Below are 12,994 nucleotides of genomic sequence, written 5' to 3'. Positions count from 1 at the left end.
TGACTGAGGCAGACTGACCGTTTTCTGGCAAAATGCATAAATTTAGAAATAAAAGTTACCACTGGCTAAAAACAGGGATGCTAAGTGGGTGACCCATATCTCTCTGTTCCACCATGTTGTATACCAGAGTAAGGTTGCTTATTGTAGCCATGAGCTGGTCTGCCTATCCCTGTAAGAAAATCCCTATACCTCTGGTCAGCTAAAAACATACCATAGTGACAACCGGGACAGTATATAAAATGCCATCTGCATAATAGCTTAAAGTGTTACTGTTTTATTTTTATTTTTTTGGAGAAATCAATAGTCCAGGCGATTTTAAGGAACTTTGTAATTGGGTTTATTAGGCCAATATGCCATTATCTGCATTCAAAAAGACTACCCCCCCCCCCTCCTCTCTCTCATCCACTGCTCATTATCAGGAAATCTCGACTCTTACATCAGTCGGGCCCTGTGTAACCTATGGAGAGGGGAGGAGGGAGATTAGTCGCCAGGAGAGAACAAAGGATTACACAGAGGGACCTGTGTGAAAGCCGTATTCAGAGGTCAGAGCGGTCAGTGCTGACTTCAGAGGAGATAGCCCGGTGACGTAGCTGTAAATTAACTCTTTGTTGTCGTGTTTTGGTGCCTCATCTCCCTCCACCCCTCCCTATAGAAAATCTTGACAGGGGGAGAGCTTCAAACTGCTTTTTTTATGATAAAAATGCATTCTACGGCTAATAAACCCATTGACAAAGTTTCTTAAAATTGCCTGTACTATTGATTTCTGGAAAAAAAAAAAAAAATGTAAACAGTGACACTTTAACCCCTTAAGGACTGGGCTAACTTTCGTTTTTGCGTTTTCATTTTTTCCTCCTTGTGCTTAAAAGGCCATAGCACTTTTACACCTACAGATCCACATGAGCCCTTTTTTTTGCGTCACTAATTGTACTTCGCAATAAAAGGCTGAATTTTTCCATAAAATATGCTGCGAAAACAGAAAAATATTATATACGCAGTGAAATTGAAAAAAAAAACGCAGTTATTTTTCTTTGGGGGGGGGGGGGGGGGGCCTTCATTTTTACGCCGTGTGTCCTATGGAAAAACTTACTTGTTATATATGTTCCTAAAGTCGTTACGATTAAAACGATATACAACATGTATAACTTATATTGTATCTGATGGCCTGTAAAAAATTAAAACCGTTGTTAACAAATATATGTTCCTTAACCCCTTCAAGACCAAGCCTATTTGCACCTAAAAGACCAGGCTCATTTTTCAAAATCTGACCTGTCTCACTTTATGCGCTTATAGCTCAGTGATGCTTTAACGTATGCTAGCGATTCTGAGATTGTTTTTTCGTCACATATGGCACTTTATATTAGTGGCAAAATTTGGTCACTACTTTGTGTGTTTTTTGTGAAAAACATCAAAATATCATGAAAAATTGAAAAAATTAGCATTTTATGAACTTTGAAATTCTCTGCTTCTAAAAAAAGAAAGTTGTATTACATAAATTAGTTACTAAGTCACATTACCGATATGTCCTCTTTATTCTGGCTTCATTTCATAAACATATTTTACTTTTTTAGGGTGTTACGGGGGTTAGAAATGTATCAGCAAATTACCACATTTTCGTGAAAGTTTCCAAAACTGATTTTTTTAGGGACCAGTTCTTATTTTAAGTTGATTTAGGAGGTTTGTATACTGGAAAACCCCATAAGTGACCCCATTTTGGAAACTAGACACCTTAAAGAATTAATCTAGGGGTATAATGAGCATTTTAACCCTACAAGGGCTGGAGGAAAGTATTCACCATTAGGCTGTAAAAAAATGAAAAATTAAAATTTTCCAATAATATATACGTTTAGATTAAAGTTTCTCATTTTCAAAAGGAACATGAGAGAAAAAGCACCCCAAAATTTTAACACATGTTCTCTTGAGTACTACGGTACCCCATATGTGGGCGTAAACCACTGCATGGGCACACAGCAGGGCTCAGAAGGAAAGGAGCGCCAATTAGCTTTTCCATTGCTGATTTTGCTGAAGAAGTTTCCGAGCGCCAGGTGCATTTGCAGTGCCCCTGTAGTGTCAGCAGAGAGAAAAAACCCCATAAGTCACCCCATTTTGGAAAGTACACCCCTCAAAGAATTCATCTTGGGGTAGGATGAGCAATTTGACCCCACAGGTGTTAGAGGAAAGTATTCAAAATTAGACAGTAAAAATGAAAAACTCAAATTTTTCCCAATATGTTCGTTTAGTTTAAAATTTCTCAATTTCCCGAGGAACAAGAGAAAAAAAGTACCCCAAAATTTGTAACGCAGGTTCTCCTGAGTAAAAAGGTACCTCATTTGTCGGTATAAACCACTGTATGGGCACACATCAGGGCTCAGAAGGGAAGAAGCGCCAATTAGCTTTTTCAATGCAGATTTTGCTGAAGAAGTTTCTGAGCGCCAGGTGGGTTTGCAGTGCCCCTGTAGTGCCAGCGGAGTAAAATCTCGCCATAAGTCACCCCATTTTGGAAAGTGCACCCCTCAAAGAATTCATCTTGGTGTGTGGTGAGCATTTTGACCCCACAGGTATTAGAGGAAAGTATTCAAAAGTAGACAGTAAAAATGAAAAACTCGAATTTTTCCAATAATATGTTCCTTTAGTTGGAAATTTCTCAATTTCACGAGGAACAGGTGAGAAAATTCACCCCAAAATCTGTAACGCAGGGTCTCCTGAGTAGAACGGTACCCCATATGTGGGCATAAACCACTGTATGGGCACACAGCCGGGCTCAGAAGGGAAGGAGCGCCAATTAGCATTTTCTCTGCAGATTTTTCTGAAGAAGTTTCTGAGCACCAGGTGCATTTGTAGTGCCCCTGTAGTGTCTACAGAATAGAATCCCCCCAAAAGTCACCCCATTTCGGAAAGTACACCCCTAAAAGAATTCATCTTGGGGTAGGATGAGCATTTTGGCCCCACAGGTATTAGAGGAAAGTATTCAAAATTGGCCAGTAAAAATGAAAAACTTGAATTTTTCCAAAAATATGTTGGTTTAGTTTGAAATTTCTAAATTTCACAAGGAACAGGATAAAAAATGTACCCCAAAATCTGTAACTCAGGTTCTCCTGAGTACAACGGTACCCCATATGTGGGCATAAACCACTGTATGGGCACACAGCAGGGCTCAGAAGGGAAGGAGCGCCAATTTGCTGGAGCAAAACCGCAGCTAGTAATGGTTATTAGAATAGCGCAGTTACTAAAATACAATAAAAAAAAATTAGATTACAGCTAATGTGGGGTGGATACGGTCAACGTGGGGTGAATACGGGCAATCTGGAGGGGGTCAGAGGCGACGTGCGGTGGTCAGAGGCGACGTGCGGTGGTCAGAGGCGACGTGCGGTGGTCAGAGGCGACGTGCGGTGGTCAGAGGCGACGTGCGGTGGTCAGAGGCGACGTGCGGTGGTCAGAGGCGACGTGCGGTGGTCAGAGGCGACGTGCGGTGGTCAGAGGCGACGTGCGGTGGTCAGAGGCGACGTGCGGTGGTCAGAGGCGACGTGCGGTGGTCAGAGGCGACGTGCGGTGGTCAGAGGCGACGTGCGGTGGTCAGAGGCGACGTGCGGTGGTCAGAGGCGACGTGCGGTGGTCAGAGGCGACGTGCGGTGGTCAGAGGCGACGTGCGGTGGTCAGAGGCGACGTGCGGTGGTCAGAGGCGACGTGCGGTGGTCAGAGGCGACGTGCGGTGGTCAGAGGCGACGTGCGGTGGTCAGAGGCGACGTGCGGTGGTCAGAGGCGACGTGCGGTGGTCAGAGGCGACGTGCGGTGGTCAGAGGCGACGTGCGGTGGTCAGAGGCGACGTGCGGTGGTCAGAGGCGACGTGCGGTGGTTGCGTGCAATCTGGGGGGTTACATGTAATCTGGCATGATTACGGGCAATCTGGGGTGGTTATGCCCAACCTGCGGTGGTTAGGGGCAACCTGGAGGGGTTACAGACAATCTAGAATTGTTACGGATAGAGTGAAGTGCTTATAGCTAATCTGGGGTGGTTACATGTAATTTGGGGTGGTTACAGGCAATCTGGGGTGATTACGGACAATCTGGAGGGGGTCACTGGCAATGTGTGGTGGTTACGGGCAACGTGCGGTGGTTACGGGCAACGTGCGGTGGTTACGGGTAATCTGGGGGGTTACGTGCAATCTGTTGTGATTACGGAGAACCTGGGGTGGTTACGGGCAACGTGCGGTGGTTACGGGCAACCTGCAGTGGTTACGGGTAATCTGGGGGGGGGGGGTTAGGGGTAATTTGGGAGTAAACTGTAATTATTACTATAATAAAAAGTGTGTGTTTTATTTTTTTGTATGTTTGTCACTTTTTGTACTTTATACATTCATTTTCACTGTATTACTATGATTACTGTGATATTTTCTATCACAGTAATCATAGTTCAGTGACAGAGACCAAATTGGTCTCTGTCACTTTAAATTTTCAGAGCTTGGCTGGTTGTGGAGCGCATGCGCACTTCATAACCAGCCAGGACACCGAAGAGGAAGGAGCTCCGTGGATCCGGTGAGTATATGGGGAAGGGAGGGTGACTTGGGGGGTGGGGGGACATCACTTTTTATCCCCTGTCACCAATCATTCATGGTGACAGGGGATAAAAAGTGCCTGGAGCACATGGCACAAGCGATCAGCGGTATATAGTATATACCGCTGATCGCTTGTACCGGGACCCCACAGGGGGGGTCCCGATGACTGCCCCATGCTCTCCGCTACCTCCGGTGGCGGAGAGCATGGGGCTTTCATTCATTTTTCTTTTTTGATCACTGTGAACAGACATTAGTCTGTTCACAGTGATCGCGGCGGCCATCTTGGATCCGATGGCCGCCGCGGGAGGGGGGGGTTAGTGACTGGGGCACTAGGGGGCTGATTTTTACTTATTTCATCTCCCCCCACCGTGGATTTACGGTGGGGGGAGATGAAATACAGCGGCGGCACCGGCCCATTAGTGACCGCCGTTTCGGCGGTCACTAAGGGGTTAATGGGGGTCAGCTGCGGAATCGCCGCTGATCCTCATTATCTCCGGTGCTGTACACAGATGAGAGCGGGATCGCTGTCCCTGCAGCGATCCCGTTCTCATCACAAAGCCCCTGTCAGTCAGGAACGTATATGTACATTCCTACTGCACGGGGCATGTGCAATAGGAACGTATATATACAGATGGCTGACGTGAAGGGGTTAAAACCGCTCTATTCCCACGCTTTTATCCTTTGGTCTATGGGGCTGTGAGAGGTGTAATTTTTTGCGCCATGATGTTTACTTTCTATCGGTACCTTGATTGCGCATATGCGACTTTTTGATCGCTTTTTTTTACAATTTTTCTGGATTTGATGCGACCGAAAATGCGCAATTTTGCACTTTGGGATTTTTTTGCGCTTACGCCGTTTACCGTGCGAGATCGGGAATGTGATTAATTAATTGTTCGGGCGATTACGCACGCGGCGATACCAAACATGTTTATTTATTTATTTTTATTTGTAAAATGGGAAAAGGGGGGTGATTCAGACTTTTATTAGGGGAGGGGATTTTTGTCTGGTGTCTAGTGAGGGAGATCCCCCACTAGACACCAGGGAGGGGGGCTGAATTTGAATAGTTAATTAGCCGGCCGCGGCGATCGGCCGCGCCGGCTAATACACACGGTCCCTGGCTGCACATAGCAACCGGGGACCGCGCGCTGCAGAGAGGGCTCACGCCGGGAGCCCTCTCTGTTTACACTTAACGGCCGCATGACGGGTATACCCGTCATGCGTCGTTAAGAGGTTAATAAGCTATAGTGTAACAATTCTACCTCAGGTGCCTTTGCTTCACTATCAGAGGAGTCGCTGCTGCTCTCCGAGTCTTCGGCTTTGGGTGGCACAGCTGTGTTTGTCTTAGAAGCCTGGGCATTCGCCGCCTTTCCTCGAGTTGAAAGCTTCGCCCCTTTATTTGATAATGCGGGTTTCTTCTGATTCTGCAAGAAAAAAAATACAGAAAAGATTAATCGTTCTGGTGACACCAAGATATTCTGCATTTAGAAGCACATGCAATACCCATAGTAACTAGTGCACCAACACACCGTGATAGAAAAGGCTGAAGTTATCGCTAGTGTATGAAAGAGTGGTCACAGCATTTACAGGGGTAGCAAACATTCGCTATCCTGTGTAATGCGGCCGGGTTAATCCTACTGATCTATGGAAAACACACGGCACTGTTACCTCCGGCTCCATCCCACTGTCTGAGGAATCACTGGTCTCAGACACTTCTGTCTTGGTGGGACTCTGGGGTTTCCCTAGAGAAGCGCCATTCTCAGACATTACGGTAACAGCACTTGCTGTGTTATTGTCACTCGTTGCAGGTTTGGCCTGTGACACAGTCACGGCCTCAGTCACTGGTGAGTCTTGTGAAGCTGTAACCTCTGGCACTGGCATCTTCTGCTCCGATAGGACAATGTGAAAATGAAGCATTAGAATGGGTGTAGGAAAAACACAAATCCACCTCCGTATATCTGGTTGGCACTGGGATAATCTGACTTAAAGCAAATGTACCAGTTTGATTATTTTTTCCCACTACCTGGTCGGTGCTGGCGTGCAGATCCCGGTGGTCCAGTCCATTTTAAACGCTTCCCGGTTCCCACCATTGATGCAAGTTTCTTCATATGCTTTTTGGGCCACTCTATGCACCGGAGGCACCCCTGGCGCATTGATACCCTCTACCCCTGGGTGAAACGCCTCCATTAGAATCAACAAAGGGACACTGCCAGCGCAGAGCGGCCCAAAATGCACATGAAGAGACCGGCGCGGAACACAGGAACTGTGCTGTGTTTTGAAAAATTTACCACACTAACGGTAGTTAGTAATAATGGTGCCGACCAGGTAGTGGGGGGGGGGGTCAATTCGTGTAAAGCTGCAAAACCAAACTAAATTCTTTCAATGACTTGTGGTTTAGTCCAGAGGTAATGCATTGCTTTGAGCTTTGTCATGATCATACCACCTCATCTACCAGTCTGTGGAGCTGTTATGGCTATGTGAAATCAATGACACTTAGGAGAAAAAGCAAAATCCTAAAAGAACTCAAGACTAACACAAGTGTTATTAAAAGGGGAGTATTCTGAGCAAAACAGACTAATGTCTAATCCACAGATCAATCGGCTGTTACCAGCACTATCACATACCTGCTTTACAGGCTCTTCCTCACTTTCTGACTCGCTACTTGAACTGTCTTCTGCCTTAGCCTGCAGGGTGCTGGGTCGTGGCTGCACTTTCTGCTTTGATGCTGGAACACTACTTGGAACTGAAGCTTCCAGAGTTGGCACCAACTGCAAATAAATTAAAGATTATATAATACATACAAATCTGTCAAAATGAAAGACACAAACCAACAGAGGATCGTAAAACAATCGGATTGGTGTACAGCTGCTGGGATCCAGTCTGATCCTGAAGAAAGTTTGGCTTCCATCCCATCCTTCAGTGCATAGTGGAAGTTGAATTTTCGTATCCCCTCTCTTTTCTTAATGTGAAATGTGACCTTTTGGGCTATAGAAACCTTTACAATTCTCAGACCATACATTAAAGGGGTTTTAACACCTTAAAAAACATGGCCACTTGCACCTCTCCTCGGTTTGGGTGAGGGTTTTGCACATCAGTTCCAATAAACTGAATGGAGCTGAATACCACACATAACCAGAGGACAGGGGTGGTGCTGTGTTTGCAAGAAAGTAGCTTTTTATCCTGGATAAACCCTTAAACTTAAATGGAAAGTAACCAAACATGTTTTTTTCTAGCATTTCTGAAGATCATATGCCAGTCCTTGCCGCCAGTAAAGATGCGCGGAACTTTCGGTCTGAAAGCCGCTCGCTCCAGTGCGATGCCTGAGATCCCGGGTGCATAGTTGCGCTCCCGGGAATCTGCGGCCGGGACCTTCCAGGGAATTCAAGATACATTCCCTGGAAATCCAGGGAATGTATCTTGAATTCCCTGGAAGATCCTGTCCGCAGATTCCCTGGAGCGTAACTATGCACCCGGGATCGCAGGCATAGTAATTGAGCAAAGATGCCGCCGGACCAAAAGTCCGACGGTTCGCTCATCCCTAGTGGCCAGATTACAGATATTGTTATTGTGTCCCTTTTTTAGTTACCTCATCATCACTGTCCGATTCCTCACTGCTCTCCTGTGCCACTACCATTGCTGGTGTTAGTTTTACTGCGGCACTGCCCTGGGATGCTGGGGTCACATCTTTAGCTTTGGCTACGGACTTCCCTTTTGCAGCTCTCACTTGTGCTGCTGTGGTCTTGGCCGATGGCGTGACGGTTTTCACCTGAGGAGTTGCCGGTGTTGGCGTCTTCTGCTAAGCCGGTAAAGAAAAGCAATATTATGTTAATAAATTTAATACTACAACCAAAGCAAGTACAAATCTACGTAAAATGTAACTGCAACATTTCGGGCCGGATTACAGGGAATGATCACTAATGTAAGCGAGCAACATTTTACATGGGCGTAGAATGGATCTATACAATTCCTTGTCTTACTGAGCCATAGAAGTGCACCCATAGACTTCTGTATGCAGGGCTCCAGATGGCGACCAAAATGGTCGCCAATGCGACTGACATTTTGCAAATGGCGCCCAGATTTATTAATCTGGGGGCCATTTGCGACTGGCCCCGGCGGCGGCGCGCTGTCTCTTTAAGATGCGCGGCTGCCGGGGGTGTCCCGTCCTATCCCCGGCAGCGCGGCGCATCAGTGAGCTGCCTGGGGCCCTGACTTCCGGCACAGGAAGCGCGCGTCAGAGACGCTTCCTGTGTCAGAAGTCACAGCCCCGGCGTACAGGGAGCTCACTGACGCGCCGCGCTGCCGGGGATAGGACGGGACACCCCCGGCAGCCGCGCATCAGCCGGGGACAGCGTCCGAAGAAGAGGAGGATCGCCGGGGGAGCGGGTTGTCAGGTGAGTTTGTGTGTTTGTTTTTTTAAAATATTGCTTAGCATAGAGGAAAGGGGGGGCATCTATAATGGGGGGAGAAGAGGGGCCATCTTCAAGGGGGGGAGAGGGGGCCATCTATAAGGGGAGGGGGTATCTATAAGGGGGGGAGAAGAGGGGGCATCTATAATGGGGGGGAGAGGGGGCATCTATAAGGGGAGGGGGTATCTATAAGGGGGGGAGAAGAGGGGGCATCTATAATGGGGGGGGAGAGGGGGCATCTATAAGGGGAGGGGTTATCTATAAGGGGGGGAGAAGAGGGGGCATCTATAATGGGGGGGAGAGGGGGCATCTATAATGGGGGTAGAGAGGGTCATCTATAAGGGGAGGGGGCCATCTATAAGTGTAGGGCAAACTGGCTGCAGACACTGGGAGATAGATATATGCACAATTATTATTATCAGGGCCCCTCAGGTGTCTGTATTGTAGGGGGTCACTTGCATTAGTCACTAGGTGAGAGATATATCTATATACACATCTTGTGGGGGTCACTATGGCTGCAGTCAGAAGTCTAGCTCAGTATGTATAGACTGTTGCAAGCTTTTAAAGGGAACCTGTCACCCCCGGTGCCGGGGTGACAGGCTCCCAACCCCCCATTAGAACCCCCTATACTCACCTCATCTTCACCCCGCTTCTGAAGATGGTCGGGTCACGGAGATCTCAGCCGCTGCAGCCTGACGCGCACACTGAGAGATGAGTCCAATGCTCATAGAGAATGATGGAGAGCTGGACTCTCCCGTCATTCTCTATGAGCGTTGGACTCATCTCTCAGCGCACGCCGGGCTGCAGCGGCTGAGATCTCCGTGACCCGACCATCTTCAGAAGCGGGGTGAAGATGAGGTGAGTATAGGGGGTTCTAATGGGGGGTTGGGAGCCTGTCACCCTGGCACGGGGGTCGACAGGTTCCCTTTAAGTTCAAGTTCAGAAGAGTAAGCCTCATTAAAAGGCTAGCCAAGTGAGGCTGAAGTACTGAGTCAGACTGTATATGGTTGTCAAGTTGCAAGTTTCCATGTTGAACGTTTTCAAACTAAGAAAAGAAAGGATCTAAAGGAGGAGGAGGCTGCCGCGGCCTCTGCACACAGTAAGTCCCATTTAACATAACATTAATTTTACATGGTTTAAAATGTTGGCGACCAAATATTCTATTTGGCGCCTAAATTTTTCAGGTTAGGAGCCAATGGCTCCTAGGTAAATTTTTTAGTCTGGAGCCCTGGTATGCCTTACATTTTTACTGATTATATCCCAGTCTCTACATATTCCCAACCCAGACAGCATGTGCATGGATCTTCACCTGTTTTACTGCCGGCTCCTCTTCACTTTCTGACTCACTACTCTCTGAGATGTCTGACTTGGGTTGTGTCACAGTGGAGGGAGTTTCTGATTTTCCCTTGGATCCCTGGGTACTAGATGAAGCTGTGTGGCTTGGAGTCGCAGCCACTGGCTACAATAAGGATAAAGAAAAAAAAAAAAAAAACCTATGTGAATGATCTAGTGTATTTTTTTCTTAGATATAGACATACATTTAATATATCCTATATGGATCTTTTGCCAATTGTTTTGCACATAAAGTCAGCTGAAGTGCTAATCTTTAAATAGAAGAAACTAATTCTTTATATGAGAAAACTGCCCCTAATACACCTTGCAGTCGTCTAAAGAGAACTGCCGAGACACCACGTTCATGGGCAATGTGGTTCTGTCCTTGCCTAGTTTTGCATGCACAAGTACCGATGGATGAACAGCAGCAGATGACAGAGAAAATGTCTACAACATAAATCTTGAAGGGGCAAAACAGCCCAATGATTCAATAAGCACCATGTAATACTTAATTTCTCCTGTAGAGGTGCTGGAGAGAAGTTAAGAGTATTGGTCATCAAAAATAACTTTTGACAAGTCACTGCCTCACTTCTGAGAAATATAGCCGGGGAAAGAGTGCGGCAGCAGTGCCATCCACTCTCCAGCCAGCCACAAATTCCATAGACTTGCATGGTCAAAATTGGCTGCGTAGAGATACAGCCGGGAAGAGGATGACGCGGCTGTTGCCCTCTGCCTGACTATATCTCCCTATAACAGCAGTGAGACCCACTGATCAATAACGTTTGACATGTAGATACTCTTCAGCTAGATAACCTCACAGATTAACAAATAGGACTAGCAAAGGGAAAGCCTAGGATTACTTTTTGGAGTCAAAAAAAGGTCTTGTCTAAAAGCAGGAAGACCGCCTGTCCCATGTGCCTTGCTTCTACCTCCTTTAAGATTTATACTCGCCTTTTTCTCAATGTCCGTCTCGTCACTGCTCTCACTTTCACTGGTGTCACTTTTATCTGCAGCTTTCCCATTGGAGGCTGGAACAGGTTTTTTCACGGCAGATGTTGCAGCTGATTTAGCGGATACGTTCTTGTTCTAACAAAAATCAGAAGATAACGTGTAAAGTTAATCTACAAAGTAATAGGCAATAGGTAAATTACTATTTAATTGCTGAGAATAGTGAGTGGTGGAGCCAGCACCGAAGACGTGAACTATTAAAATATAACTTTTATTCGAACATTAAAAATGATACTCCATAACAGGATCTACGCGTTTTGCGCCGATGCGCTTAATCATGATTAAGCGCATCGGCGCGAAACGCGTAGATCCTGTTATGGAGTATCATTTTTAATGTTCGAATAAAAGTTATATTTTAATAGTTCACGTCTTCGGTGCTGGCTCCACCACTCACTATTCTCAGCTGTTCCCTGCATCAAGGTGCCTGGCCCACGCCTAGGAGCGCGTGCACAGCTACAAGTTACTGACCACTGCTGTGAATATAACATATAAAAACCCTATAAGGGGGTCCTGAGTTAACTGTGAGGGGTCCTTCTCATCTGGATGGGGATCAGCTAATAAAGAACACCTCTTGCTCTGGACGACCTGCTCTATCCTACATTAGGCTATGGGCACACTCGAACATTCTCAAACAAATAGCAATTGTCTACAGAGAAGTACACCTTAAAAAAAAAAAAAAAAAAAAAAGACTGCTCATTGATGTTGGTGACTTACATGCTGTGCTGCCTCAGAGCCAGTGGTTGAAGTAGACTTGCTCTTTAGGTCGGCTGCTGGCGTGGACTTTAATGGGGTTTCTATGGGATAATACAACCATTTAAGTTTTACTTCTCACGCTCATTGGTTACAGTGAAAACTGACAAAGTTTCCATGTATATACCAAAAAGCTTGTCCTCTAGGCATGCGTGTCACATGTATCTTTGCATCTATAATGTGGATGCAAAAATAAGCACGTAGCAAGCGCCGAAACTTTAAAGTGTCACTGACGTTTACTTTTTTTTGCAGAAATCAATACAGACGATTTAAAGAAACTTTGTAATTGGGTTTATTAGCCAAAAAATGCATTTTTATCATGAACAAGCAGTTTCAAGCTCTCCCCCCTGTCTTCATGGTTCTCTTATGGAGTGGAGCAACATAAACCTGAACCCAAACCACCGGCCCTCCACCCCTTACCGAATTTCAGAGAAGCTTTTACAGGAACCGTCTCCTCTTTGCTGTCAGAGTCATCGCTGCTTTCTGCCAATGTTGCAGGAGTCTCTGGCTTTTTCTGGGAAGGGGTTTCCACTTTAGGGGTACCTTTCACTTTTGAGGCTGACTTTTTAGAAGAATTCATTCTCTTGGGTGTGACGGGTTCTGCTTTGATCTGCGTCCAAAAAATAAATAAATAATAGAATATAAAATAAATCTTATATATTCCTCAAGTTGTTTTGCGAAACCTCCAAGCCTTTCCCAACCTTGTTATAGAAGACACTCGAAGAGAAGACTATCCTTCCATACAGATCCCTCTGGGGTAAAGGGCGTCAGCGGTTTCGGCAGGTGGAGATCAGCACTAGCGCATACCACCTGCTCAAGATTTTGTGGGCTCAGTGAGCAATAAATGGAGGGTGTGCGGCTCCGTCCACAATGAGAATATCATTTCCTTACCCTGTAATGGAGTAGTATGACTGCGGGAATGCACATGTGCACAGCTCCCGGTGGCGGAAAG

General features: G+C 46.2%; 1 protein-coding gene across 1 annotated transcript in view; it reads right to left on the bottom strand.

Annotated features, from left to right (window-relative positions):
- Positions 1 to 12,994, bottom strand: part of TCOF1 (treacle ribosome biogenesis factor 1) — a 50,409-nt gene that overhangs the window by 22,220 nt on the left and 15,195 nt on the right. Inside the window, exons 5-14 of the mRNA XM_069956184.1 lie at positions 12,463 to 12,652; positions 12,007 to 12,086; positions 11,236 to 11,370; positions 10,609 to 10,731; positions 10,262 to 10,411; positions 8,133 to 8,342; positions 7,171 to 7,314; positions 6,215 to 6,430; positions 5,809 to 5,970; positions 1 to 24 (exon numbers count right to left, since the gene is read on the bottom strand). The exon at positions 1 to 24 is cut by the window's left edge and continues 111 nt beyond it. Of these exons, the coding sequence (XP_069812285.1) occupies positions 1 to 24; positions 5,809 to 5,970; positions 6,215 to 6,430; positions 7,171 to 7,314; positions 8,133 to 8,342; positions 10,262 to 10,411; positions 10,609 to 10,731; positions 11,236 to 11,370; positions 12,007 to 12,086; positions 12,463 to 12,652 (1,434 nt within the window). The remainder of the gene's footprint in view (positions 25 to 5,808; positions 5,971 to 6,214; positions 6,431 to 7,170; positions 7,315 to 8,132; positions 8,343 to 10,261; positions 10,412 to 10,608; positions 10,732 to 11,235; positions 11,371 to 12,006; positions 12,087 to 12,462; positions 12,653 to 12,994) is intronic.

The sequence above is a fragment of the Dendropsophus ebraccatus genome, chromosome 1 (assembly GCF_027789765.1).
Source record: "Dendropsophus ebraccatus isolate aDenEbr1 chromosome 1, aDenEbr1.pat, whole genome shotgun sequence".
Taxonomy (NCBI): domain Eukaryota; kingdom Metazoa; phylum Chordata; class Amphibia; order Anura; family Hylidae; genus Dendropsophus; species Dendropsophus ebraccatus.
Note: the sequence above shows the minus strand (reverse complement) of the source record. Positions and strands in the feature narration are given on the sequence as shown.